At 45.0% G+C, this 27,791-nt stretch overlaps 1 protein-coding gene across 9 annotated transcripts; it reads left to right on the forward strand.

Moving 5' to 3' along the window:
- Nucleotides 1–1,492: 1,492 nt before the first annotated feature.
- Nucleotides 1,493–27,432, forward strand: PHF11 (PHD finger protein 11). Of its 9 annotated transcripts, XM_069010970.1 has the most exons (13): nucleotides 1,534–1,561; nucleotides 2,183–2,237; nucleotides 2,649–5,372; nucleotides 5,950–6,068; nucleotides 6,965–7,100; nucleotides 8,707–8,814; nucleotides 9,617–9,750; nucleotides 13,039–13,085; nucleotides 17,928–17,986; nucleotides 19,489–19,555; nucleotides 21,343–21,465; nucleotides 22,707–22,778; nucleotides 26,582–27,432. In XM_069010970.1, the coding sequence occupies exons 5-13, from the start codon at nucleotides 6,993–6,995 to the stop codon at nucleotides 26,719–26,721; spliced, it is 858 nt and encodes a 285-aa protein (XP_068867071.1). In that variant the 5' UTR covers nucleotides 1,534–1,561; nucleotides 2,183–2,237; nucleotides 2,649–5,372; nucleotides 5,950–6,068; nucleotides 6,965–6,992; the 3' UTR covers nucleotides 26,722–27,432. The 9 variants fall into 9 exon arrangements, with proteins under 9 accessions (XP_068867104.1, XP_068867097.1, XP_068867071.1 ...); XM_069010996.1 differs by lacking the exon at nucleotides 2,183–2,237 and having other exon boundaries at nucleotides 1,505–1,561; nucleotides 5,240–5,372; XM_069010961.1 differs by lacking the exons at nucleotides 1,534–1,561; nucleotides 2,183–2,237 and adding an exon at nucleotides 1,729–2,129.
- The last annotated feature ends 359 nt before the right edge of the window (nucleotides 27,433–27,791 follow it).

Consider the following 27,791-nt stretch of genomic DNA (forward strand, 5'->3'; position numbering starts at 1 on the left):
TAGTACCCAAGATAAGCATACAAATGCAAAGGCAGCTGAAGATCACTTATGGTACAGGTATAAAAGATGGACTGGAGCATATTAACTGATTTTTTTTTTGCCAAAAAATCACTGAGCACCAATTTCCAGCTCTATGTATTTCAGCAGAACTATATGGCTCAGTAGCACGGCACTTGGAGGAAGAGATCACAAAGATTTTGGACTTGATTTTCCTCCACAGTGAATGTTTTCCTGTGTTGAAAAGCAGATTTCTGTTTGGTGCATAAGATTTATGCACCTGTGGATGCAGGAATCCTGTTGACTCATTTGAGTATCATCAAGGTAATAGATCTGGGAATTGGAATTGTATAGCAGCATTTGGCTAATAGACATAATCTAATTCCAAGCCTGGAGACAGGGATCTTAGCTCTGATATGCTGCATCTGGGCAGGTGCAAAGGGATTTTGGAAACCAGCTGGAATGATGCCAGCAGTGCTGAAAAGCCAAAGCTGATCTAGCTGGTAAAGGGAGCTGATCTTAAAAACTCCATGTTGTGTTTGGTGTGGCCTCCTGATGAGCCAGAACATGCCTGTTAATGTGGCTGGTGAGCTTGCTGGGGGAGGTTCAACAAGACCAAGTGCTGGGTCCCACACTTGGGTCACAACAACCCCAGGCAGCGCTACAAGCTTTGGGAAGAGTGGCTGCAAAGTGACCCAGTGGCAAAGGACCTGGGGGTGCTGGTCAACAGCAGCTGAACATGAGCCAGAGTGTGCCCAGGTAGCCCAGGCATCCTGGTCTGTATCAGCAAGAGTGTGGCCAGCAGGACCAGGGCAGTGATTGTGCCCCTGTACTTGGCACTGGTGAGGCCACACCTCAAATCCTGGGTTCAGTTTTTGGGCCCCTCACTACAAGAAGGAGATGGAGGTGCTGGAGTGAGTCCAGAGATGAGCAGCAGAGCTGGTGAAAGATCACGAGCACAAGTCCTGTGCGGAGCAGCTGAGGGAGCTGGGGATGTTTAGTCTGGAGAAAAGGAGGCTCATGAGTGACCTTACCGCTCTGCACAACTGCCTGAAAGGAGGCTGTAGCCAGGGCGGGGTCGGCATCTTCTCTCTGGCAACAAGTGACAGGAAACTGCACCACGGGAGGTTTAGCTTGAACAGTAGTTCTGTGATTCTGTGAAAAGTGAACACGAGGCTAGGGAGGGATGCGGGATATCGCCTTTTCCATGGAGGAAGCCCTCGGGAAATGGCTGCCCGACAGCATCCTGCGGCAGTGCCTGGCACGGGAATCGAACCCGCGTATCCGGTGTGTGACCCCGGCACGCCCGAGCGCGCGGGGGGGCCCCGGGCGCGCCTCCCTTATCAGGGGCCGGGCGCCGCAGCGGCCCGCCTTCCCCCGGGCACGCGAGGGCTGCAGCCAATCAGCGGCGGGCGGCTGCGCGGGGCGGGGCAGCGGCGGGCGCCACCGCGCATGCTCTGTGTCCCGGCCGGGCACGCTCACTTCCGCGCGGGAGAGTTGAGGGCGGGGGAGGGGGCAGAGGGAGTGACAGCTCGCGCGGGCCGGGCCGGGCCGCGAGCGGGCGGTAAGTGCCACCGCGGGCACGCGGGGCGGGGGGGGAGCGGGGAGCGCGCGGGGCTCGGCGCCTCCTCAGCGCTGGTTACGCACCCCCGGTCTCCCCGCAGTGTCCGTGAATGGACCCTGCCGGCGCTCGGGTAGAGCTGGGGGGGACGAGGGGGGGCCATGAGGCGGCACCGGGACCCCCGTGAGGGCGGCACCGGGGGCCCGAGTAGGAATTGGGAAGAAATTCTTTACTTGTGAGAGTGGTGAGGCACCGGCATGGGTTCCTCAGAAAAGCTGTGGATGTCTCGTCTCTGGCGGTGTTCAAGGCCAGGTTGGAGGGAGCTCTGAGCAACCCGATCTAGTGAAAGGTGCCCTGCCCACGGCTGGGGGGTTGGAACGAGATGGTCACAAGTGAAAGGTGATCAGAAAGACGGCTTTGTTTGTTCTTGTTCCTTGAGAAATCTGGATGTGTTTGTTTTGTAATGACTTTGGGAGAATGGGAAGGGGAATGTAGGTCGCATCTGAAATCTCGATGAACATGACATCTCCAGCCGTGCTTCTTTCCCCACAAAGTGCAAATGAGGGACACGGTGAGTGTGGGGTAACAGGTGTGTGATTTCTTTCTTTCTTCCTACTTCCATAGATCCAATCCTGCACTGCACTGGAAAGAAGAGGAGAGCAGAGCAGGAGCTGAGGCAGTGGGTTTCAATAGCATGCTGGAAGTCAGGGGACTTGGGTTCTTTTCCTTACTCCCCTATGGATATACTCAGTGAGATTCTGAGCCTCCTCCTGTGTAAAAGATGGATATTTACATGAAAGGATGCTTTCAGAGCTGGGTCTGGAGAGCAATTGCTTAGACAAACTGATAAAGTTTCAGCAGGATTGCTGAAATTGAAAGTGGCGTAAGCCATATGCTCTTGCCAGCACTGTTCTTGTCCCTTTTTACTTTCTGTTTCCTTTCCCCTTTTCTTCTTTTTAGTCACTGTTGCAGGAAGAAAAAAAAAAAACAACAAACCAACAGCCCTGCTTCTAGGAAATAGCACATGTACAGGAGAAGTGGCCAGGTGTGACTGTTCCTTTCAGCTGCCACTCTGTCTTCTGTTTTGCAGCTTCATTTGTTCTGTCATGAGTGGAGGGCAGCAGAAGGGCCCCCAAATCTTACAGCTGAATTAGTCCCCCTGGGTTCCCTGTGGTGGTGACAGTGGAAGCGAAGTGTTGCAGAAGGACTTTGTGACAGCAAGGGATTGACTGTAAAACAGCAGGTGAAAATCCAGCATTGATAAGTGGAAGATGATGGATGTGTCAGAGAAACAACCGTAACGCTGATGCTCTCCCTACTATCTGATGTCACTTAGGAAAGAGATCTGGAGAACTGTAATACTCTGTAGTACTGGTCTAGTTGACAGAGTGGTGTTGGGTTATTGTTTGGACTTGACCTCAGAGGTCTTTCCCAACCTAATTGATTCTGTGACAAGTATGTGAGTCTCACTGAAAGGTGTCCCTTCTGGGAGGGCCAGGAGGACAAACCAATGGATCTGTCCCTATGATTTCTGTGTCAAATTCTCACCCTCCAGTTACATACAAATTAGGGTACTTCTGTGCCTTCCATTGTTTGTGGTCGCATTGCATGGAATACCCCGGAAGTGTAGTTCTTGCAAAACATTTCCTGGTAAACGAGAGAAAGAACAAGACCACACAGCTCCCACGCCGCCTCTCGTTCCTCCCCAAAGCTGTGGCAGCACAAACCACCAGCCCTCCACCCGGTTTTGTCTGCTCTGATCACCATGGGCCCCACTGTGTGTTGAGCTTTGTGTTTTCTTCACTGCTTTGTGCTTCCAGGATAGTTCTATGGAATTGCCAGCTCTGTGCTCAGAAGCAGTCGAAAATGTGATTGGAATAGTAAGAATTATTAAGGAAAGAAGGAAAATACAGTCACATTGTGACTGTGCAGTGTGAACGGTAGTCCATCCTTTTGTAGGTGGTTTGCTCCCCTTCAAGTGTAGCCAGAGGAGTAGAGAAGGGATAGAGAATTGACAGAAGGGATAAAAACTGCAGACCAGCTTCTGTACAAGGAAGAGCTAAATATTTCAGATTCCTCAACTTGAAAAAGAGACAGCAGGACAAATAGTAACAGCAATGCTGTCATGAGTACTACTGAAAGAGTGGAGTAAGGAATAAAGATTTCTTGCCTTTTCAGGGAGATCCAAGGGTGTCAGCTGGAATCCCTGAGTGGCAGGATTAAGGCCTGCAAAAGCAAGGCATTGTTCAGATGAAATGTAATTAAACTGTGAAACTGGAAACCTGCCCTTAGCCTCTCCCTTCTTGCGTAGGAGCAGCCAGCCAGATCCATTGCCCCGTTGAGCTCTGTATCCTCTTCCTGGTAGTATTCTGTAGCAGAAGGCTCAGAAGGAGCACAGGCTCCTGTGGGGGTGTATTGGGTTTGCATGGCCAGGTTTTTGGGGTGAGGGGATGGGGAGGGGCTTCAGGGGTGGCTTCTGTGAGAAGCTGCCAGAAGCTTCTCCCATGTCCGGCAGAGCCAGTGCCAGCCGGCTCCAGGACAGACCCTCCACTGGCCAATGCTGGGCCCAGCAGGAATGATAGTAATGTCTCTGTGATAATATATTTATGAAGGAAAGAAAAAAAGTTATTGGGCAGATAAAATTGTGGGCAGAGAGAAGTGGAGTGGGAATATGTAAGAGGAGCAACTCTGCAGGCACCCAGGTCAGTGGAGAAGGAGGGGCAGGAGGTGCTCCAGGCACCGGAGCTGGGATTCCCCTGCAGCCCCTGGTGCAGACCACAGAGAGGCAGCTATGCCCCTGCAGCCCATGGAGGGCCACAGGGATGCAGAGATCCATCTGCAGCCTGTGGAGGAGGTGGATGCCTGAGAGGAGGCTGTGACCCCGTGGGAGGCCCATGCTGGAGCAGGGTCCTGGCAGGGACCTGCAGACCCATGGAGAGAGGAGGCCACGCTGGAGCAGGTTTCCTGGTAGGACTTGTGACCCCAGGGGGGACCCATATTGGATCAGGCTGTGCCTGAAGGGCTGCACCCTGTGGGAGAGTGACCTAAGTTGCAGCAGTTCATGGAGAACTGTTGCTCATGGGATGGACTCACAGAGAACTTTGTGGAGAACTGTCTCTGGTGGGAGGGACCCCACAATGGAGCAGGGGAAGGACTCTCCTCCCTGAGTGTGGCAGGAACGAATGATGGACTGACCATAACCCCCATTCACCATCTCCCTGTGCCTCTTGGGAGAAGAAGGTAGAGTTTGGAAAGAAGGGAGGGGTGAGGGCAAGGTGGTTTTAAAATTTATTTTACTTCTCATTATCCTGCTCTGATTTTGTTAGTAATAAATTCAGTTAATTATCCCCAAGCTGAGTCTGCTTTGCCCATGATGGTATTTGGTGAGGGACCTCTCCCTGTCCTTATCTTAACCCATGAACCCTTTATTATATTTTCTCTCCCCATCCAGTTGTGGAGGGGAGTGATAGAATGGCTTTGGGGGAGGGCCTGGCATCCAGCCAGGGTCAATCCACCGCAGGGGGACAGGATACAGGGGAAAACGGGGCAATAGGTGCAGGCTGGCTGCTTCTGCACAGAGCAATGGCCAAGAGCTGTACTTCTACTGCTTCAGGATTCCTACAAAGGTGCTGGAGTAACCCCAAGGCTGACCTTGACTGAGTGTCTTCTGTTCTCCATCAGCACCAGGATTTTTCTGGAGCCTGTAAGAACACCAGGGGCTGTAGACTTCCTTTAGCCCCTTCCTTACAAAATTCCTAGAACTGGATCCTCTGACTGGGCCTGAGCAGGGCTTATGTATCTGCATCGATTCCAGGTATTGCTTTGCTGCAGAGAGCTTTTGCTGTATTCTAGACCATTCAAACTCTAGCTTGTTCTGCTTTTTAATTTTCTCTTCTCTATTCTAGTTCTAGTATGTCTTTGTGTTTCTGTTTGTTGGTATTGTATTTGTTTATTGCTCAGGTTCTGAAACTGATATGATGGTCAGTGTATAGATGGGTATCAGAAATCAGTTTCTACCCTGCCTTGCTTACCAGACATAGAAGGACAGAGGGGAAAAAAACTCCAGCTGTGTGGAAAGGCAGAGTGACTTGTTGTGACTATAAGTAAATTATCAGTAGTGTGAGCCAGAGAGGTGAAAACATTAAAAAAATCCTCTTCTACTCTGGTGGTGTTTTCACTTGGGTCTACCCAGTCTGTTTTATGCAAGGAAGATGGGAACTAATGAAAGCAGGTTGTTGAAAGCCTGAAAAAGGTTGCAAAATTTGCTGGACTGTGAGATTTCCTGCCTGTTTTGTACTAGGACCTTACTACCTCTCACTAGAATAATTTAACTTCAGGTCTTCCTATTTCTTGAAAGTAAACACAGGTTTTTCTTCCCCCTTGTCATACAGGAGTTTGTGCTGTTGGAGGTGACATCTCCAACAGAGGATACTTTGGAGTATCACACCTTGTAGGAGTGGGAAGTTGTTGAAGATTTCTGTGGTGGACTTGCACAAAAAACACAGACGAAGTAAAACTCTCCTACAAATGTTGTGGGGTGATGCTCTTAACCTGCTGGTGGGGGGTGTGTGTAAAGGCTTGTCCAGAAACACTTAGACAGCTTTTGTGAAATAAGTAGCTGGCATCAAAGTTTTGCAGCTGCTGGATAAAAAGAAAGACTGTGTGAAGAAGAGCAATTAAGACTTGAGTGGATATGGCCAGAAAAAGATAACAGGTGTCCCTGGGGCAATTCCCAGGGCTCAGGGAAAACTGTCACTCCTGTTAGTGCTTCACCTTGGTGAGAGAGAATGTTTAAATGTTTCATTTATGTTTTTTTTCTTCTGCCCCAATTTACTTGCAGACCTCTCCACTCTTCTTTGCTACATCCTTCTTACAGTAAGAAATTAGTGTTTCTTTTTGTTTTCTATGAACTCATGGAAAGCACTGACGAAGCTTCAGGGCAGCTGCTTTTCTGTCTTTTGTTGACTCACAGACCCACATGTGGCAGCAGTAGGTTAAGAAAACACTGCTATGAGTGATTGCCCTTCTCCGAATAAAAGGAGTTTCACACCTTAGGGCATGACTTGCTGGACTGCTCTTGGATCTGTTTTCGGAGCAGATCTTGCCAAGCAAGCTTGATAACTTTTGTATTACCCCTTATGACTTGTTAGTGACTTTCTAAGAGGCAATGAACCACTCTTTCTCCTGCTCAAATTTCTGGAGCTCCTGGGGTCTGGTTTCCATCCCACTGCTGTGCCAGGAGCAGGCGTTGCCTATTCTATTGGTAGGTGTTACTGGAGGAGCAAAGCACCAAGGGTCAGGCGATGTAGGTGAAGGAGCAGTTAGAGGGCAGGTACTGGCAGGCTCTGCTTTCCTCAGTCCTGCTTTGCCTATGGAAGTTGTCAATTGCTTTGTGTTTTGTCCCAGTTTTACTGTTTCAGGTGCTTTCTGGATAATGGCGAAGATGGTGAGAAGAACGTGTGCGTTTTGTTCAGAAGGGGAGGCCGGCTCTGTAATGTATATTGCCACAGAGAGAGATATTGCAGCTCATCAGGATTGTCTGGTGAGTGCCTTCAGCTGGTCGGTACCAAAGAGAAGTGGAGAAGAAGGGATAATGGGGAAGTTTCCACTGCTTGTCTGTTTTTGATTTTGCAATGATGTCTGGATTGAAAGGCTGGTTACTCAAACCAGCAAGTTTATATTAGATTGAACAGCAGTGAAAAGCAACAGGGCTTGGCCAGGATTTTGGAGTGGGAGAGGATGTGTCTGCACAGCTGGAGCTGTTGATTTGTGGTATTTTCATGTGTGTCTATTGCTGATCAGTGGTCCTAGACGCACACAAAAACACCACAAAGACCACATACAGCCTAGCAATAGGAATAGTTTTCTTGAGACACTAACCTGGATGAGGATTCTCAGACCACAGAAAGCTGTGTACTTAAACCTTTGCAGGAAAATATCCATATCACTTGATATATGATGGTTAAAAAGCTTGCCAGTCTGTGCCTTATTTAAAATAAGGAATAAAAATGTCAGAAGTTGATTATATAAAAATATCTGTGAAGCTCTAAGTGTGTTGCAATCCTTCTACTCTTCTTGCCTCCCCTTTATTCTGGAATCTTGGTGGAGCTGGTTCTTGTGTTCAGAATGAGTTACAGCTGCTGTATTCTCCCTTCAGCAGAGGGACAATATAGCTGAGGGCCGTTTAGTGCAGGAGAGTGCTGCTAGAACAGCTTTCTGGCTGTCACTGTCCCAGCCTTCTTATTCTCACAATTGTTGTGTCCACATCTTTATTTTTCTGATACCTTTTTTGGTTGGTTATTTTTTATCAGAATGTTTCATGAACATTTGATACCTCTTTTAGAGTGTTACTTGAATGTTTTGTTTGAAACAGGTTTTATTAGGGCTTTAATGCTTCTCCAATGTTAAAACTTTTTTTTTCCTCTCTCTCTCTGTTTTATTTCTCTTTTCTTCTTTCTCCTCCCAGCAACTTTACTCATTTCTCTGCCTTAGGCTTCTTTGCACTCTTGGGGATTTTTTGCAGTCAGCTGTCACCTTCTGGCAGACAGACTGTGCCTGCCAGTTGATGAAAGGGTAGCTCCCTTTTGTTTGGAATTAGCTACATATAATGTTTAGGAAATAATTGCCAAGAACTTCCCCTTCCTCACTCATTGTCATGGCTCATAATTCTGTGGGAATTAAAGTGGCCTGAGTGTGCATGTCTGTTTTTCTCCTGAAGTCAACTGTTGTCAGCATTGGGCTGTATGGAAATCTTACTACAGAGAAATGTTGCCTCCAGCTGTAGGTCTGAACAACTGAGCACGTAACAAGATGTCCAGGGTATGGAGGTCTTGAGAAGAGCTTCTCATCCTTACTCTGGAATTTCAGATTTTCTTTGTTCATGTTTTTTAACTTTCTCACCTTACTATCTTTTCTTAGTTCATCTTCAGGTTGTGTGAAATCTCCTATGTGGAAGGAGAAACTTCTTTTTACTGCAGAAATGTTTAAGTACAGCTGCTTGTTCAGTGTAGGTGAAACCTCTTAGCACAGAGAAAAATCAACCTCCTTAGGTAGGGCAAGTGCAAGAAAAAAAGATGTATTCCTCATCTCTTTTCTGCACTGGTGACTGAGTCATTCTTGTTTCTTAAAATCATCTCTTTTCTCTTTAGTTATTTTCCTCAGGATTTGTGGAATCTGAAGATCATAACCCAGAAAATCAGGGAATAAGATTTGATGTGGCATCAGTGTTAAAAGAGCTCAGGAGAGGAAAGCGGCTGGTAAGGAAATGTTTCTGAATCTGCAGTCGTGTCTCGTGGTATTGAAGGTTGTCTGGCCTGTTCTGTGCTTTAAAAAAAACCACATTAGAATAGCTTGTCCTTCTGATCTCGTAAGATTAGGAAATTACAGGTTTAGTGTTGGAGTCATTGATTTGACATTCGGTTTGGTGAAATTTAGTTCATTCTGTATTAAAATGCAGGTGGGTTTTTTCCTGGCCTTTATGTCCTTAGTCGAAGTTTGTGGATACAAAGAAACTAGCAGAGAGATTTTCTAGCTTTTTAGTATCCACAGAAGTTTCCTGAGACTTTGGTAAAGAACTAAGCCAGTGCCTGAAACAAAAGAATGCAATCCACAATTGTAAAGGGAAACACTTTCTGAGTTTAGCAGAAATAAGGTTATTTGTAAGAGGGGTTTTTTTAATTACCTTTGTCTTCAGCTGCCCTCCTCCCCCTACATCCTGGGTGGCACTTTTTTCATTATGAAGTTCTCCTAGAAAATATAAATACAAACATTAATACCAATTAATGTTGAAATAACTTGGCAAAGTTTCCTCAGTGCTGTCACACGGCTCTTTGCCTCATTTTACAAATTTATCAGTATGAAATAGAGGTAAGATAGCACAAAAATGGCTGAAGTAATGACCAGGGTAGGAGTTTGCAGGAGTGAACTTGCCTGATGAATTACAGAGGTGACTTGCAATGGAATACTGGATTTCCCCACAGAGGATGGCATTTGCCCTGTCTGGCAGGATTTGGAGTAGCTGCCTGTGACGTTTACCTGGTGAACCCCCTCCTGTTACAGGTGTGCAACTTCTGCCGCAAGAAGGGGGCCACGGTGGGCTGCGAGGAGCGCGCGTGCCGCAGGAGCTACCACTTCTTCTGCGCGCTCTGCGACGACGCGGCCGTGGAGACCGACCAAGTCAACGGCGTCTACCGGTACCGAGTTCTTCTGACTGTCACTGCCAGCACCTGGGGGGTGTCAGCAAGAGGGACTTCATTGCATGCGGTTTAAAAGGTTTTTAGGGAAGGAAATAAGTTCTTGTCTCTCAAAGTGATGCTTGGTCCTCTGTGGGAGAGATGTTTTCATTTCACAGGAAAACTTCACTGCAGTGGGAGGGAATCTATTTAGTGTTTGAACCTGTAACATACCTGAAAGATCACTAGGCCAAAACTGAGAAAGTCAGTCCTTACTGGCTCTCTAGCTAATCTTCAAGGAGCAAGACTTTTATTAATGTTACTCAAATTCTAAATTTTTTGTTGATTGAGAAGCTCCAGTAAACGTTGTCTGAGCACAGAGAAGGTTACAGCACTTCTAGGTCTGCTCACATTAGGCAAATTCAGGTAATTAATTTTCCCTCCCTATGCTAGCAAAGAACTTTGATTCCCACCAATGACCTTGTATTTCATGTTGCTAGCATTAACACAATTAAATGTATTCAAAGTAAATTTTCTGTCCTTGTTACAGTGCAGATACTGCAACACGTGTTATCAGACAGTGAGGCCCGTGGAAAAGAAATATCTATGGACTGATTCTTGGGAGATGTTTCAGAGATGTTTATTTCTCCAGCCGCATGGCCGGGGCTCTGCCAAGGAACTGCTCAATCACGGGACCCGAGGGTCCTTGCCCGCGCAGGAAACACAAAACAACCAATGGGGAACGAGGCTGACCAGGAGCAGGGAAACCCCGTGTCTCCCCCCCAGGGCCCCTCTCCCAGGACCACATGGGGGGGGGGGGCAGACCCCAACATGTCCTGATCACACTAGTGCCCTTGGGCTGCCTGCATTGTCATTGACAAATGGAACAAATTGTTTGGAGGATGCAGATGAAGGGGTTGAAAAATTGGGGCTTCAGGGACATTTGGAAATGCTGAATTTATAGTAAAGTCTGAGGTGCATAAAAGCCCTGATGCTCATTTCTGTGCAAGGTCAGAGAGATCACAGGTCATGTTAGTCTTAGATTAATTTGGGGATCATCTAATCAGTACTTGTGGTGGGCTAGTGCAGTCCTTAGTTGCAGTGGAAGATGGTTCCTTTTGTGTCAAGACATTTGCACTCCTGGCTGGTTCACGGGGCTCTCCATCTAAAATGAGCACGTCTGTGCAAGGCTGTAAGCCCAGCTTTACAGGGAGGATGGGATGTTTAGTTGATGCTTGTAAAATCTTCGTGAATCTGCAAAGCTCATGAAAGAGCATAGCTGGGAAGATGGAAACTTTCTATGATCACAGAATAAATGGCTTTCATCTTATAGCTTTAGAAAGGATAACTCAGGCTCATGACGACTGAACTCAAGATGTTGAAAAACAAGTGGGACTGACAGCAGTCTAGATACAAACTGGTAAAGAAGTGCTTGCATTTACAATTTGGTTTGGTGGCTTTTTGGAGCTGGTGACCTTGGAGGTTTGGAAGAGAGACCCTTAAAAATGCCTTGTTTTAAGTCATTGTGTGACACTTGTAGCCTAGGAAACTAGGCTGTAGCAACCTGTGTTGAAGAGCTGGGAAAGGACTGGATTAGATAAAGGTAGTAGGACAGGTTTCAAGGATTTGAACCTAAAGACTTTAGCACAGTAGCAGTGACATAAATAAAGCACAAAAATTGTAGCTAGCTGAAATTAGTGGAGAGTAGACTTGAAAAACAGTGGATGTGGACTGATGGCCCCTGCACTTTTTCATGGTGAAATACAACATACTGAAAAGAGAGAATGCCTTTGAGAGGCAGAGCTGGTGTTTTTAAATTCTGAGTTGCCATTGTTGTGATGATGAGTAGTGATCATCAAAACAAATAGAGCAGAATAAAAAGAGAAAGTATACCATGCTGTGGAACTGGCCAGTAAGAGTAGAAGTGGAGAAATAAGTGCAATTTGCACTGCTGTCTTTCAAAAATGATGGTAGGGAACTGCTTCTAAATAAAGTGGCCTGAGTAGTAAAACATATTGTCTCTTCTTTATAAGATATTCTTAGGATGCTTAGGATGGGTTGTTTTTAACTGGAAAAGGCTAGAATTAAAGGGAGGGGAGGTACAAAAAACATTCTCCAAAGAGCAGTATTGGAAAATCAGGGTGTAAATAAGGTGTCTCCATTACATAGCTTTCTGATTGCATTATTAGGCATACCTAAATCAGATTTTTTGTGCATCAAGACGCATTTCATGCAAAAAAAGTTCCTCATCAAGGGAACAGTCTGCATTTCTAAGGGCAATGCTTCTATTTTTGTTAAAATGAAAGAATTACAATAATTAGAAAATGTCCTAGTAAATGCATTTCCCTTTAACAATTGCAGCAGTCTTGCAAATAGATCTGTAAGGACGAGATGAACTAAGCCATGCTCCTGACAAGGCATTTTTGCTTAAAAAGTGATTTGGGATCCTTCTGTAAGAAAGGTGTATTGTAAAAGCTGGTTCATGTTCTCTGCACATTATTGTATCCGAAAGATAAGGAATACTTTCAGATAAATTTGTTGTATTTTGCCTCTTCCAAGGAATTCACATTGCTCTCCTAGAACTAGTGAAAATATTCCCATCTCACATATTACTGAAGTCTTTAAGTAACGAATGGCCTGAGCAGCTTTAAGTTACTGGATCTCACACAGGGGTGCCCTACTAGCTCAGAGGGGCACACCTGAGCACAGGGCAGAGGGAGGGTGGGGCACAGAGATCTCCAGGCAAGTGAGTACCTGGTGCTGTGCGTGGCAGTGCCGTATGGCGCTGCCAGCGCATCCTGCAGGGCTGAGAAATGGAAGGTGACACGGAGCAGATGTGCCTGAGGAGGCTCCCGGCCTGCGTGGGGCAGGGCGAGGGGGCAGAGCCACCGTGGCTGTGATGGAGCAGTGTCAGTACTGTGGCATTTCCCCTTGGGAGCGTTAATCTCATTTCAGTGTGTCTGCCACAGTGATTGCCACACCCCCTGAAATGTGTCTGGCTTGGGTTCAGAGCAGTGAGCAGGCCCCGACAGGGAGAGCTGATAGAACTGCTCATTCAGAGCTTCAGTGCTGAGAGCCCACTGAGGCTCTAAAAGTACAGATACAAAGTTGTGCATGCATGGGACTTTAAAGCAGGTGGTTTCTGAGGTGGGTAATGCTGAACAAAAATCCTGATATTTTAACTGTATTTCTGTTTATGTTCAGTGAAAAGAGGGGAAAATATCTGTTAAAATCCGTCAACATAACAAACAGTTATTATTATTCATTAACACTTTTTCTCTTTTTCTTGAAATTGAACTTAAATTTTAGAGTGTTCTGCCCAAAACATGATCCAGGGAATAGGACCAGTCACTATGGTGAGTTTCTTTAATGACTTCATTGATTTAATTTGTTTTAAAAGTTTGCATCCTACAGTCAGTAATTCATATGAACATGATAAATATTACCACCTTCATATTGAGTGGTGGATTTCTAATCTTGCAGGAGTGGTTTGGTTGAGATCCACGTGTATGCACAAAAATCAAGAAGGTTTTTTGAAGGAGGAGAAGTTTAAATTTAATCCTCCCCAAATCCCCTTGAAAACGGACTTAAACAACCATGGACCCAATCCTTCACGGAATCATTCTTACTCTTCTTTGGGCAAGTAGGCCCAAGCAGCTTGTAAAATCCATGTGAGACAGGAAAGCCACTAGTTTTTGTGTTTGCATGTAGTGGTCTGGTCCAAAATACTCATTACTGTTTATCTTCTGTGAGATGAGAATTAGGAGAAACGCAAAGCAGGCACCAAACTTGAAAGAATATGAAAAACTTTAATAACAGACCTAAAAGAAGAAAAAAAAAATCATACCACACCTTCAGAACACTTCTCCTCCCCCCACCTTCCTCCCTTCTCCCACTGACAATGTAAAAAGACAACCCTTAAGATGTTCAGTCTGTTTACCACCTCCATAATAACCTTGTTCAGTCCATTTAGAAAGAGAAGTCTCTTCTTGCTCGTGCTATGAAAACATTATCACAATGAGACAGCCGCCCACTTCCAAATATTGTTCAGTCCATTTAGGAAGAGGAGTCTCTCTGCTCGCAATGTGAGTCCCTTCCCCCGACTTGCAGCTTTTCCCACAACTGCTTTCGAGGGTCCACTCTTGAATTACTGGGGTAGAATTTAAAGGTTGAGCCTTTCAGAAACAAAAGTTCTCTTCACCCATCTCTGGGAGCATTTCATCTCTAAGAACAGAGGCCCTTCTCCTTCCCTGGGAGCAAAGGGTCTTCCTCATCTTCATCTCTAGGACTGTCTCTGGGAGCATCTCTAGGAACTGAGGTTTTCTTTTCCATTTGGAGCAAAAGTCCTCATCGCTTCCATCTCTCCCTGTTCAAACTTCTCATGAAATTACAGCTGAGTCAGCATCTGCCTATCTCAGCGCAGGTGCTTATGAGTTGAACACTCCACCCCCCATATCTTCATGAAATTACAACAGGATACTCTGATATATCATAGCTTCACAACAGACTTTCAGCTTTAAGCATCTCCTCTTTCTCTTCCCTCAGGTTTTCAGCTCTTCACATCAATAAAAGGGTTAATCTCACCTAGGCCTTGCAGCTGGAATGTTGCTTATCGCTGTTGCTCACATGATCTTTTGCTGGACAGCCGGGCAGCTTCAGCTGAATCTTGGCCGCACTGGAGAGGGGGAGCCGGGGGGAGGGCGAGGAAGGGGTGGGAGGGGGTTCCGCGGCTGGAACAGGTCCATTGGCTCCAGGATGGCCGTGGCCCGGCCTGGCCTGGCCTGGCCCAAGCAGGGCCTGGGCCGGGCCTGCTGGCCCCTGCATGGGGCCCACAGCCACCTGTCCCAGCACTGGAAATGAGACAGGGGCTCTGCCCTGGGGTTTTTCTATTCTTAAGTGTGGATCACAGAGGCGGTCACAACTTTAAGTGGCTTAAAGAATTGTCCATATTCAAACTGGCCAGCTGATAGGTTCTGTCAGGTCCCAGAGGAAGCTGTAAGCACCCCTTAGCAAGGACATCCCTTCTGGGACTATGCTCGTTAACCTATGACATTGCACTAGATTAGCAAGGCTGTTACAGGAGAGGTCACCTTGGGATTTATCTGTAGTTATGCAGACATTCACATTGGCATTTTCTGTATTCACTGCAGTAGTTTTTAAAATAGGGCCTTTCATTCTGAAGGATCCCAAAGAGCTTTTTAAGTGTAACAAAAGGGTTTACAACCCCTGTTTAAAGATTGCTTCCTGGGCTACAGAAATGCAGCTTCATTTGGCAGTCCTGGTCCTTGCTGATTCAGAGGTATTTGGGAATCTCACTGAATTAACCAACCAAAGCTGGACTTTGTTAGCCTAATGCATACAACTCTGCTCACAGTGAAGTGGGTCCCAGACTGGCCTTCACTTTGAAGTTAAGCTCAACTGAACTGTGAGCACGTGTGCTGACAGTGGTGTGCTCCCACTGAAGTCTAGCAAATTTTGGTTAATCTTCTTGACAGAGTCTTGCTCCACCGTGGTGACACTTAAGGGGTGGGTTAGGTGATTATTGTTAAGCTTTTAGTCATGAGGGCTGGGGCTTCTTAGCCAGACATACGGTCTTATACCTGATACTGCTATGGTTCACTAACCACACTAACATGCATCTTCTTAGTTTACTTAGTAGCTTTGCTTTTTACTTATCCGTAATTCTGAGTCCTGAGCCTCCTTCCCTTTTCAAAATTAGATTTCTGTGGTCTAATGGTTGTCAGTGTCTGTTGGGTGTACCCAGGGTCCCAGGTGATCTCCTGCGCAAGTACTGGACAGGGCCAGGATTACTTTGTTTCCAGTACAAGATGATGTTAAGGCATTAGGTCCAGCCTACTAGACCACCTTGTTCATAAGGAGGGCTTAAATCTTAAGAGGTTTAATCACAGAATGGTATGGATTGGAAGGGACTTTGAAGATGATCTAGTTCCAGCCTCCTTGCCCTGGGCAGGGACACCTTCCACGAGACCAGGTTCTCAAAGCCCCATCTGACCTGGCTTTGAACATTTCCAGAGATGGGGCATCCATAACTTCTCTGGACAAACTGTTGGAGAGCATCACCACCCTCACATTTCTTCCTAATATCTAGTAAAGAATTTCTTCCTAATATCTAACCTAAGCCTGCTGTCTTTCAGTCTGAAGCCATCTCCCTTTGTGCTGTCACTACGTGCTTTCTGGCTTTCTTGTAGCCCCCTTTAGATACTGGATGGTTTTTGTGTCTTCAAATGCTGCATATAAAATGTTCCCTGAGAAGAGAGTTTTCTGCTAGAGTTCTTCCAGAGGCACTTAATTTAGAGACCTTTGTTTATGAGGGGTAAATGGATTCTGCTGGCAGTGTCTACCCTGCCTCCAGAATGAGCTTCTCTCACCTCCTGAGGGTAGCTGTACCCTGGGAAGTGGGGAGCAACTGGGAGAGTTGGGTAAAAGACACTTAGTTCCCCAAGCCCAATGTCTCGTTTCTTGGCAGCTCTTGGATGCAGACATGGCACTCGGAATAGCCAGGGGTATCAGCTGGCGAGGAGGCTGAGGTGGCAGGTGCTCTGTCTGCCCCACTCCTGGGCTGCCTGGGCAGGCAGGGGACACCGCAGGTGGCCGTGGCTCCCCACAGGGCAGGGACAGAGAAAGGCTGAGATGGAAGTGCTGTGGCTACATAGTAGTTTGGCTTCCAGGGTCCAACTCCAATTAAGTGATACAGTTGTTCCCCCAGGGCAGGTTGAGCCAGTGCTGGGTTGTGTGGGAGCAGGAGCTGCCTCTTCAGGCCTGTTTTCCCCAGTAGTTTGGAGAAAATGGGGTCAAGGAAGATCCCCTTGTTCTTGGTTCATACAATATTCTTGTGCTGAAATGTCAGGGCGCTGCTGCGTGATTGAGGGGGGATAAGGTGCCTTAGAGGCCAAGAACTCTCCTTGCAGCTCTGCAGCAAGGATGGGAGAGCAGCTTGGATGTGGAAACATGCTCCAACCTCTGTTTAACTGGAAAAATTGGATGTGGACAGAGTAAAGGCTGACAAACGCAGGAGAGCAGCCAACACTGCAGGGCAGGAGTTGGGCTGCTCTTCAGACTGTGTTCATCTTGTATAAGGCATCCTTACAGCAAATATCAGGGAGAGCTCAGAAAATGCCATCATGTGTCAAAAATATCAGGCTGGACAGCAGGGAACACTTTCTACCTACAGCAGTGTCTCCCAGACTGCCCCAAATTAGTCCTTACGGGTTTATTTTGGATGAAGTGAGAGAGACTGATTTCTTTTCAGGCTGTGAAAAATGCAAATGTACGGCAGCAGTGTCCAAAGCGCAAACTTGTTTCCACAGCCTCCTTGTACAACACTGGCTCCTCATTCCTCTTAATAGGATGATTTCCAACAGGAAAGGCCTTAATAAGTGCTGACCAAAGGTTCTGGAATTAAACAGGGAAGGGGTGGTATAACCCCACTGTACTTTAAACATTCAGGTTTTGGTGAGTGGTTGAACTCTTCTCTGCCTTCCTCTAGTCCCGCCATGTCCTCCTTACCAGAGCTATCCTTCTCTGCTGGTGATGCTGTAGCTGTTTCCAAAAGCTGCTGGTTATGATGTTGGCAAGAGTGTGGCATATGTTGATGGAAAGGACGCAGTGAAAGCAGATAATTTTTCAGAGGTCTCGTACCACATCACTAAAAACACTTTGTAGCATAAATAATAATAAACTGACAAGTCAAATGGCTTCTGGAGGTTTTCTGGGAGGGTCCTTATATTGATGAGAAACCTAATGCCATTTGTATGTCTTTGAGACACCTAAAATAATTCTTTACACAGTCTTAGTTTCGAGGATGTATTAAGTGAGAATTGTTTGGAAAAGAAGCCAAACAGTTTTTACTGCCTGGAGGTAGTACTGCTGCCAGGAGGAATAAGTTCATTCTACCACAATTAAAAATCTACTGAGTTTAAAAGGTTAAGAGATATCCTAATGCTATAGTGATTTGCACTTTTTCCTAATGGTTGGTTCATGCTTTTAATTTTCTTAAACGGAAATAACATGAATTCTGCTGAAATGTCAGGTGTTTGGGGAAGCTGAAACATACTCATGCCTTTCCACCCAAACTGCCTCACTTATATAGCTTTTTGGGAAAAGAAGGAATTTGAATGTTGTGTGATGGTCAGTCTGAGGTTGTCACTTTTGTTACTTCGTTGTTTCTTGATTTCTAGATAAAGCTAATAAGAAAAGAAGACGTACATTGACATCTCCCACCATCACAGAAGAAATGGTAATTCTGAATTTCAGTAGTTCTAAAACTGGGAACCCACACCTGCTACAGCAAAGGACTTACTTATGAAAGTATTCTGAAATTGTTCAGAAAGGGCCTTCCTCACAGAAGCAGTTTACTTGTCCTCTACAGCTGCCTTGTTTGGATCTTGCCATTCAGTCAAATCAAGCCTGTTTGCAGTTGGAGCTGCTGCAGGCAGAGCAAGCACTGCCCCCGGGTAACGCGGCACAAATGCAGTAGGAACCTCCAAACCAGGCTGGCTCGGTGGCTGTGATCTTGACACAAACAGAAAGAGCTTCCCTTTGGGGCTCCTTTTCTTTGGAAGTATTATACCCCCAGGTTTGCTTAGGGCTTGACATGGCTTCCACAAAAAACTGCTTTTGATGAGTCCCCTGGCTTTCTAAACTTCACTTCTTTGTGAGCCTGTGCTCATGCTAAGTGTGGCAGACTTTCATTGTAGATCAGGCAATTGTTGGCTCTGCTGGTGAAGGTGGCCTTCCCAAGGGTTTGGAGCTATCAGATAAACATCCTGGTGGTTGCAGGGGCAGTTGTTTTACAGACTGTTGTTAGAAAACCTGTAAATACAGCTTATTTCAAATTTTGAGATGATTCTTTTGGCTCTACAGAAGCATGCACAGGAATTCCCTTTGACATTTGGAGGGTTTGGGATTTCTCCTTTCTAGAAGAATTGGCATTCAGCTTTCCTTGGGGGAAAAAAATCTGCCTTTCCCAGGTTTTGAGATTAAAGGGAAGTCGTGTGAGCGGATGTGAATGATCTTTGCAGGTTTTATGTAGCACTGTCATAAGGGGAGGGTATTTGTCTCCCAGAATTTCTCAGCTGTGACTACAAGTATAGTCCTGGTATTGTAACTGAGATTCATCTGAGCAGTTACCCACAGAATTGTTCTGTTTCTGCTGCTCTCCCATGGCAGCAATCTGAGAAATCAATACAAACAGTATAAATAAAAGGCTGAGGGGCTCCAGGATTTATCACTGTGGTATAAACTGTTTACCATTGTGTAGGCAATGCATTTTCACAGTGGTGGAGTTCTGTGACAGCTTCAGAATTGTTTGTAGTGCTATGGTAAGACACGAAGAGGAGGGAATGGCTGCATCCTGTCCAAAAGAAAACAAAAATACCCTCCCCTTTACTCCCTGATCCTTTCTAGTATTACATCAGGTCTAGGGAATTAAATATCATTTGCCCTGGAAGTTCCCAGCAGGCATTTTGTTAACTTCTCTGCTATTTGCAAATGCAGTGATTAAGGACAGTGGTGTCCCAGGTGTTCGGCTTTTCTTAAAGTGTTTTTGCATTGAAGCAGTTTTTGCTTCCATTTTCAAAATGGAATATCTGGAAAGGACTATTGTTAGCTGTGCAGAGAAGCTGTATTCACAGAAATGTGGACTGCTTTTTAACTTTCTGCTAAGACAGAAGTGCGATAATGAGAATGGCAGTAAATGTCAGCATGATGTAAAAATACATTGTTTTGATTTTCTTACAGAGTACAGAAGAGACAGCAGAAGAAAACCATTTACGAATACTAAAAAGAAAAAACAACAGGCATAAAGGTGAGACACACTTTGATACCAGAAGGGTTAATTCAGTTTTTACTGTGCCTGTGAAACTTTTAGCAGAGAAACAAGGCATGCAAGCACTGCTTCTCCCTCAAGGACAGTGGGAAGATAAGATGATGTCTGGCTCAAGAATGCAGTGATAGATGGAACAAAGGACTGAGTCTCTGGGAGCTTGGGGTGGGATTTATAGTAATAGGTATGTAATATGCACGTAGGGAGTGTATATAAATAACACACTTAATGTAGAATCATGTGTCCACGTAAGGTTAGGAATATCCCCTGCTGGACCTCGGGCCTGAATAAAGGATGCCCTCTTTAACACTACTTAAGTGTTAAGGAGCCTTATTCTGATGTTTTGGACATGTGGTAACAACTTTATGGAGCACCTAGGAGGTACTGAAGTGCAGAGCTTAGAGATGGCTGGTAGCAAATGCTGTGCTGCAAATGTATCTTCATGATTCTCCTGAGGCGAGGGGCTCTCCAAGCTCTGGTGCGGCAGCAGAAGTCTGATTTGCAGAATGTGGAGGCTTTAATAACTGCAGCAAACAAATGCCTGTGGTTTGTCTGAGTGAGACTTGCTGTGTGATGTCAGATGGGAATGGCCCCACTCTGGCTGGCTGCTGCATTCAGCTCTGTCTCCTGCAGACTCTGCCTCTGCCTGATGCCTTTCCTCCGTATCAGTACTGTTAAATCTAAAATGGGAACCCTGGAAGGGGTTAACAGAGGAGGTGCTCTGAGGAGGTGCCAGCACATCTTACCTTTGGAAGCCTGGGTGTACATAGGGTGCTTAACACAATATAGTGTTTTACTGCATAAATATGGCATTACAACAGTGAGATGGATCACAGGACCTATCCTTCAGTGCTGCAGTTTTTGTGTTACCCTGAAGCTCATGCTGCAATTGCTTGTTGGGATTCTGATGGCACTTGGAATTTTGGAATGTGCTAGTGGTGATTATTCACCTTGCTATGGATATGCTTAGTGTATGGGCATGATACTGCAGGTGGCTGCCTAGTGCTTTTTTCTGAATTTCACTAACACTGTAAAGAACAGGAAACGTGTAAAGAATCCTGAAACACTCGTAGAGGGTCTCGTGTAAGTGAGATGGCATTTCTTTCCTCGCAAATGTCTCCCATAAAATGTAACATTGTTTTTAATGGAGACTGGCAGACTTCCGTGAGCTGTCCAATAGGTCTTTGCTTTTGAACAGCCCACTGCATTGATCTTACTAAAACTTGTCACTGACCTGCTGCTCTGAGATAAAGAAAAAATGGTTATTTCCCTATCAATCCAAATCTGGAAAACTAGGTATATAAAATGGGCTGTAATAAAAAAGTTGAGTTGCCTGGATCACTAGGAGTAAAAGTAGCCTCAGTTTTTACCAAATCTAATACTGATTCATTTTTTGCACTAAAGCATAGCCAGCTCGGTCCATGGTGTGGTCCTAAGGATTGGTGGAAAGGCAAACAAGACCAATCACTAGGGGGTATCATGAGGCTTTAGGAATGGCACATTTAGAGTTGTAGAGCTGTTTGCTTTTGATGAACAAAGCCAAATCTAGAGATTAGGGAATTATACACCCAGAACAGTGCTTATGTTTGCCTGGCTACTTTTTTGTTCCCACTGGAAAGGGCTGTGTGGGTGGCTGGAGGAGCCAGAGATTTGCAAAAGTATTTGTTACTGGAGGAAGGGCTTTGGCCAAAGTTTTAGTTTCTGAAGAGAGGGAGCAAAGCCCACTTTACACATCACTTCTGAATGAGAATGCTTTTGTGTTTTAACAGTTCGAATAGACTTTGTTAGGAAGTGCAAACAAGCTGGGCTTCTGGATGACATATTTGAAGAAATGCTGGACACACTTCACCTGGCTCAGGAAAAACTGATGGATGACAACACTTCAGAAACAGGTACATTTCTGGGGGACCCATGGCAGGGACTCTGCTGTCAGAGCAGAGGTGCAGATCTGAATCCCAGACACTTGGCCCTGGGCCACCTTCCTGAGGAAACCACGGTGCTAAATAACTCGGTCCTGTCTTATTTCTGCAGCTGTGCAGGGGGTTGAGAATGACCTTCCCTTTTCAATGACCACTTAAAATGAAAGTTCCAAGGAACTTCTTTCTCAAAATTATGTAAGAGCTGCCAATTTAGCATCTCTAGTGAGACCTTCTGACTTGAATTTTTGAAGGCATCTTTTACCCGTTGGCATAAGCTTAGGGAGGTTCAGTCCAGTCTTTTCTCCCAGGCACTGGAGAACAGAGAGGTCCTGAAGAGAACCAGGTTTTACTTAGGTCATAAGTCTGTGTTGCTCTTGCAGCTTCACAGAGGGACCAGCTGTCTGTTAATATCAGCACTCCCTTCTGAGTGAAAATCCCTAAGTATGTACATTTTAAGGCTTTGGATGATTTGTTACAACTGTACTGTCAGCTGTTAGTGTCTGGGGTTTCTATGAGTTTATCAGCTTGTATGAAATACTTTGTTTTTAAAGATTTCCAGGCTGTTGTTGCTTTGTCCACAACACAGTTAAAGAAAATTTTGAACCTTCCTCTCCAGTTGTCCTCCCAGTTTTACAAAGTTAGGAGTAATACATTTGCATAAAGAATGCTATTTTATGCAAAGTAACTGAAGTACATGCATGGAAAGTGAAATGTCCCAGCTAGGTTAAGTCTTCCTTCATGAGCAGCTTGTGTGTTAATGATCAGTTGAACTCTGAGTGTTTTGTATTTTGCTTCAGCAGAAGCCTCAGGTATGAAACTGAGGTGGCATTCTTGGATGTTTCTTAACATCAAACAGGGATATCTCAGTCCCACATGTGATCTGTCAGGAGGAGTTGGTACAGTCAGCCCTGCCATCACAGTCCTGGCACACTGCAGTGGAATATGACTTGAGTACATTGCTCTTCTGTAAATGGACTGTTCATGTGGTGCAGACCCAAAAAGGGAATAATTTTCTGTATGAAACAAAAAAAGAAAGTAGAATTGAGAACTTGATCCTTCTTTCTCAATATAGATTATGTGAGAAGGAAGACATGTTAAAACCTCAAGCAGTCAGTACGATGGAAAATAAGTAATTACTGTTTTGTGGTACTTCTAATGTAGGGCTCTGCAAACCTTTACACAGTAGTGTTACATCAAATTATCTCTTTCCCCAGAGTATGAAGAGACAGTGGTGGCACTGTTTGACTGTGGACTGTTTGAAAATATACTGACAAATATTCATTCAGGTATGTGCAGAAAAGCTGTCAGAAGAGCAGTTGGTCTGGGATTTGGCACTGAAGTTATTCTAATGAGAATTTTGATAGAGCAATCACTTAAAATGAAAATTCCAATGATCTTTTTTCTCAGTGTTATATAAACAGTTGAATAAAAGCCATGGCTACCTGAATCTTTAGAAATACAGTATGTCAGATTTGGCTGGCTGACCTGAAGGAGGGAGAAACTCAAAGTTCCACAGATTTAAAAGGCCAAGGGGTCTCCACCCCAGGGGAACTCCCCTCTCCTGCAGCTTATTTGGGTTCCTTCTCCCTTCCTTCAGCAGCCTGCCAGCATTACAGCTCTACTGCTGACTGACAAGTGCTGGTCAGAGTAATGCTTTCCAGTGAAACACAGCAACCAAAGGCCAGCAGAACTCACCTGGACTGGGGGGCAATTGTGGTTTGAAAAACAAGATGAGAGTGCTCAGAGTGAAATGCAAATAAAGGCAGGAACAGTTGCTTGGGAGCACTGGTGTGGAAGGAAACTCTGGGGCTTGGACTCTCAGCTGTTTGAAGCAACAAGGCTGAAGCTGTTTTTCAGACAGGACAAGTCTCATGCTTCCCATTTCCCTCTCCCAACAGTTGTTCTAACTTTTGCTTTAATTTATTCCAGTGAAAAGGGTTTTAATTAGCTAATGCTGAAGTTCAGTATGTGAAGATGATGTTTGCTGTTTCCCCTTCACTTGACTCAAAAAGCCAGGCTCCTCCCTTCAGTCTCCTGTTCTTGCATTTAAATTCCTTTTTCAGCAGTTGGGACTGTCCAGTGTGGCAGTTGTCTGACACAAGGTTCCACCAGTGCCTCATCTGAGGACATTAAAACATCTCTGCTCAGAATTCCTCAGTGACACAACCTTGGATCACACTTGTTTCTTTCACTGCTGCATCAATTATTTCATCCTCTTCTCACCTTACAGGAAAATCTCTTGATATTGGCACCTCTGTTCACACAACCATGTGATTCCCATGGGTACAAGTTGTTCCTTCTCCAAATCCCCACAACTCAAGCAGCTCAATTCTTCCTGTACCACACAATCTTCTTTTCTGAGACCTTTTAATTTCAAGGTCAATAATGAGGTTGGTTCCAAAACTGATCCAAGAGGAGCTCTTAAAATAAACCAGTGAGAAAGGAATGAAATCCATGTTAATTACAAGTGAAACTGGAGAGAGGGAAGCAAATCACCACCTGCTTTTATTTTTCTTTTTTTGGTTATTGTTACTGTTGCTGTAATCTCTTGTAAGCTCTAGCTAGCAAGTCTCTGTGGTGATGTACTAAGTCAAGGACTACATAAAGTAGGACTGGTATAAACACTGTGTCTCAAGCTGATGGGTTTGGGTCATCTGCCATGCTTTAACTTCAATTATTTGCATTTTATCTTTTGCCACTTCTTGGATCATCATGCAAAACCCGTTCCAAAGCCCTACGTGCCAGCACAGCAAGGCTGCTCTGAACTGTAACTGTTGAAAGGGCTTTTTAAAATCCCTTTTATATGCAGGGATCCACAGTCCTTTTGCAGTGTGCACCTTTACTGCAAACCTGACTGCATGTAAAACCTTCCACACGGGATATGCTGTAGCCTCAGCAGCAGTTTCCAGGTTGGAGGTTCTTGTCCTCTCCTCCAAGAAAAACCAACTTCTTTTAGTTTTGTTTTCAGTTCTGTTGTGCATCCTGCTTGGGCAGGATGCCACCATCAGCTTCCCTCTCCTCTGTGCTGGTCAGCAGTCTGGCCAGGAGCTTTTGAGCTCCTTGACAGCATTTTTTTCCAGGGGGTTCGTAGCAGCAAATTCTGCAATTCAGACAAAGGTTGTGGAGACAAAGGGAATGATACCTAATTTTAAAACTTGTGCAGTTCCTTCACTGAGAGCTCTGTAGCACTTGGGGCAGTCATTCCAGGTCTAAATCCCTCAGGCCATTCCTGATTTTACAAAAATACATTTTCTTTCCTGTCAGGTCATTTCCTGTATGAGGTGGAAGGTTCCAAATCTGTTCTCTGCCTTCCTGTGGAAGCGCTTCTGTAGGCCACTCATTCCCATCACTGACATCTTTCTCTGGACTACTTCTATTTCTGCCACATCCTTTTGGCAGGAGAAACTGAGCCGTGTGTCTGAGCTGTGTTCCATCTGTAGTGCTCCCAAATGCTGAATCATCACAGGATCACAGAGTGTTCTGAGTTGGAAGGGACCCACAAGGATCACCGAGTCCAATTCTTAAGTGACCCATATGGGGACTGAACCCATAACCCTGGCATTGTTAGCACCATGCTCTAATCAGCTGAGATGTTTTGTTTATTTCTGATAATTAATTCATACCCAAATGCTCTCTGAGAGGGTTTTGTTCCCTGGTTCCACTTGTGTATGTCCAACTTCTTCAAATCTATGGCACCTGACTGCAGCCGGAAGGGGCATCTGCTTCTCTTCAGTCAGAGCTCGGCTGGAGGACCAGGTCCCTCTTCAGTGAATGCTACCAGAATTTTCCAGCGGCTGCTCTGGCTGCCTGTTTTCAACACCCACACCCAACTCTGGGTAATGTATTTAAAAATGTGTGCATGTCCATCATCTTCCACATCCACCCACAGACAGCAGGTGCTGTGCTTTCTGACTACACAGGAAGAAGGAGCAGGGAAGCAAAGGGCCAAAGTGCTTTCCTTTTTTTTTTTTTTTTTTCAAATCATTTAAGGCTCTCTCATTCCAAGTGGCATAGGGTAAACATCTAGAGAGAATTTCTCCACTCTACTCATTGCAACTTTGGAGACATCCTTCAACATTTTCTTCCTTAAAAGAGGAAAAATACGTTCAGTTTGTACAAAATGTCTTTTCCTTCTTACTAGAATCCAAACGCTCAACATTCTCACACACTGAGAAAGTCGTTTGTTGCTCACAGCCAGCCTTGCTCCTCGGAGGTCACCCACACCTCTGTGTGTCCTGTTAACTGAACAAAGCAGGTGCTTCATTTAAAACTTGCAATTAACACTGTAAGGTTGTGGTAATGCTTCTGAATACTGGCAAGGTTCCTTACTGAGCTCTCACTGACTTCAATAATCTTTAACATTAGGGAAATGGAAGCAGCAGAGGAAAGCAGAAATGCAGTCAAGCAGGGCTTTGCAAATAAGGTAAACAACTTGGTTAATCCCATCAGGATACTGTCAATAATGATTTTGCCAGAAGCAGGAGAATAAATGCTATTGAACTGTGTTTTTGAGAATCGAGCTGTTGAATGCAGTTGTCCAAATCATCTCTTTCTAGGTTTGATTTTGTTGTTGGCTAAAATCCATTAGGCTTGTAAATTTGCTTTAGGAGTGCAATTTAGAGATGGTATCTTTAAAGATTTAAAATAAGCCATTGTTGGAGGAGTTCTCACACAAATAGGTTCTGAAAACAGAACTGTTAAAGCTCATATCCCAGTTAACATGGGGTTAGTAGCTAAACTAATTTTTATATATGCTGAGGTGTTTTAAATTTAATCTCAAAACTAGCTCTGTTACAGATTTCAGCATATGGATGGCAGTGACTCCTGCTCTGTGCTTTCTCTGACACACCAGCCAGGCTCTCTCAGCAAACAGAGTCCAGCTCTTTGTGAAGACACCAGCTGTGCAGGGTGGTGGGTTACTGACATTGCTGCAGAAAGGCAGAGGTTTTACTGTAGGTTAAACCAAGCACTCGGAGCCTCTCCATGTTCAATGTTAACAAATATGCAACATATTCTATATTAGTTTTGTATAATAATAAAATTTTTTATCCCTTAATAATAAAAGCTTTTCATCCCTTTTTCATAATAGGAACAGAAGAAAAAATCCAGGAACTTCTGGAAAACAGGAAAAGACTGGATCACAAGATTGAGCTGCTGCAGGACTTAAAAGAAGTCATCGCTCCTACTCCAGAGAACACGGCCAGTACATCCAGTACGATGTCTGAATAACCCATCCGTGATGGTCGCAATAGTTAGGATTTTCTAATGATTAAAACCATAGAGCAGAATCTGGTCAGTGTTCAATTCCCCAGCCCCAAGACAAGGCCTGAATGAGTGCAAGAACAGGGTGTTATACCCATTTGTATACCTCACTATTGCAATCAAGTTCTTCAAGTTTTTAAATCTTCCTCTTCAGATTTTACAATGGAATATAAATGAGTGTTATAAACTAAATTTAGCTTTTGCAAAAACTCAACAGAGCCAAGGAGTGTTCAGCTGCCACACAACACTTGCTAAAGTCACTTTAACTGTGGGAATCCTCTCCTGGCTGGGCAATAAATAGCTGCCTCCCTGTCCATGTCTAGGCAGTGATGGTTGAAGGAGCAGAGTGGTGCTTTGGCTTTCCCAAAGATAATTGAGCAGAACTTGCACTCAGAGAAGCCTTCTGGATTCTAAACAGGAGATCCATTAAAAAAGCCAAATTATTCTTTATTGACTGGTCAGTGTGTAGCTGTTTCTGCTGTAAAGGCAGTGGTAAAGCACTGTATACCCAGAATATGTACAGTGTCAAATGGAGCAAAACCATGGACTGGCTCTTCCCTTCTCCATTAAGAAAGGATTCAGCATTCATGTGTTTTGTCTATGAAATATTGTTTGAATACAGCAAAGGTTTGTTTAGCCACAAAAGATTAAGTTAACAAAATAAAACATTTTTTAAAAGAGCTGCGTGTGGAGTTGTGCTCCCTGTCCCCACTGCTGCACAGGACAGGGCCAAGGAGGGTGAACACTGTCAGGCCATGCTTTACCCAGTCCTTGCCTCAGGGGCAAGCAGAGCACTGGCAAACAGCACTTGGCGTTACATGTGCGCCTCCTGTCACAACAGCTGTGCTCTCTCCATGACCACTTAGAATTCCTGACTTGAGCTTGTTCTGTAGAAAGGTGGGGATCAATAAGCACAGAATAACAGCATTCAAAACAAGCTCTTAAACTTATTAGGTGTGCCTCATACAACAAAATAATAAAATTTTAATTGTTTCCACAGTGTGTCTGCTGCCCCTCTGGGCCTAGAAACACCACCC

Source organism: Aphelocoma coerulescens, chromosome 1 (assembly GCF_041296385.1).
Source record: "Aphelocoma coerulescens isolate FSJ_1873_10779 chromosome 1, UR_Acoe_1.0, whole genome shotgun sequence".
Taxonomy (NCBI): Eukaryota; Metazoa; Chordata; class Aves; order Passeriformes; family Corvidae; genus Aphelocoma; species Aphelocoma coerulescens.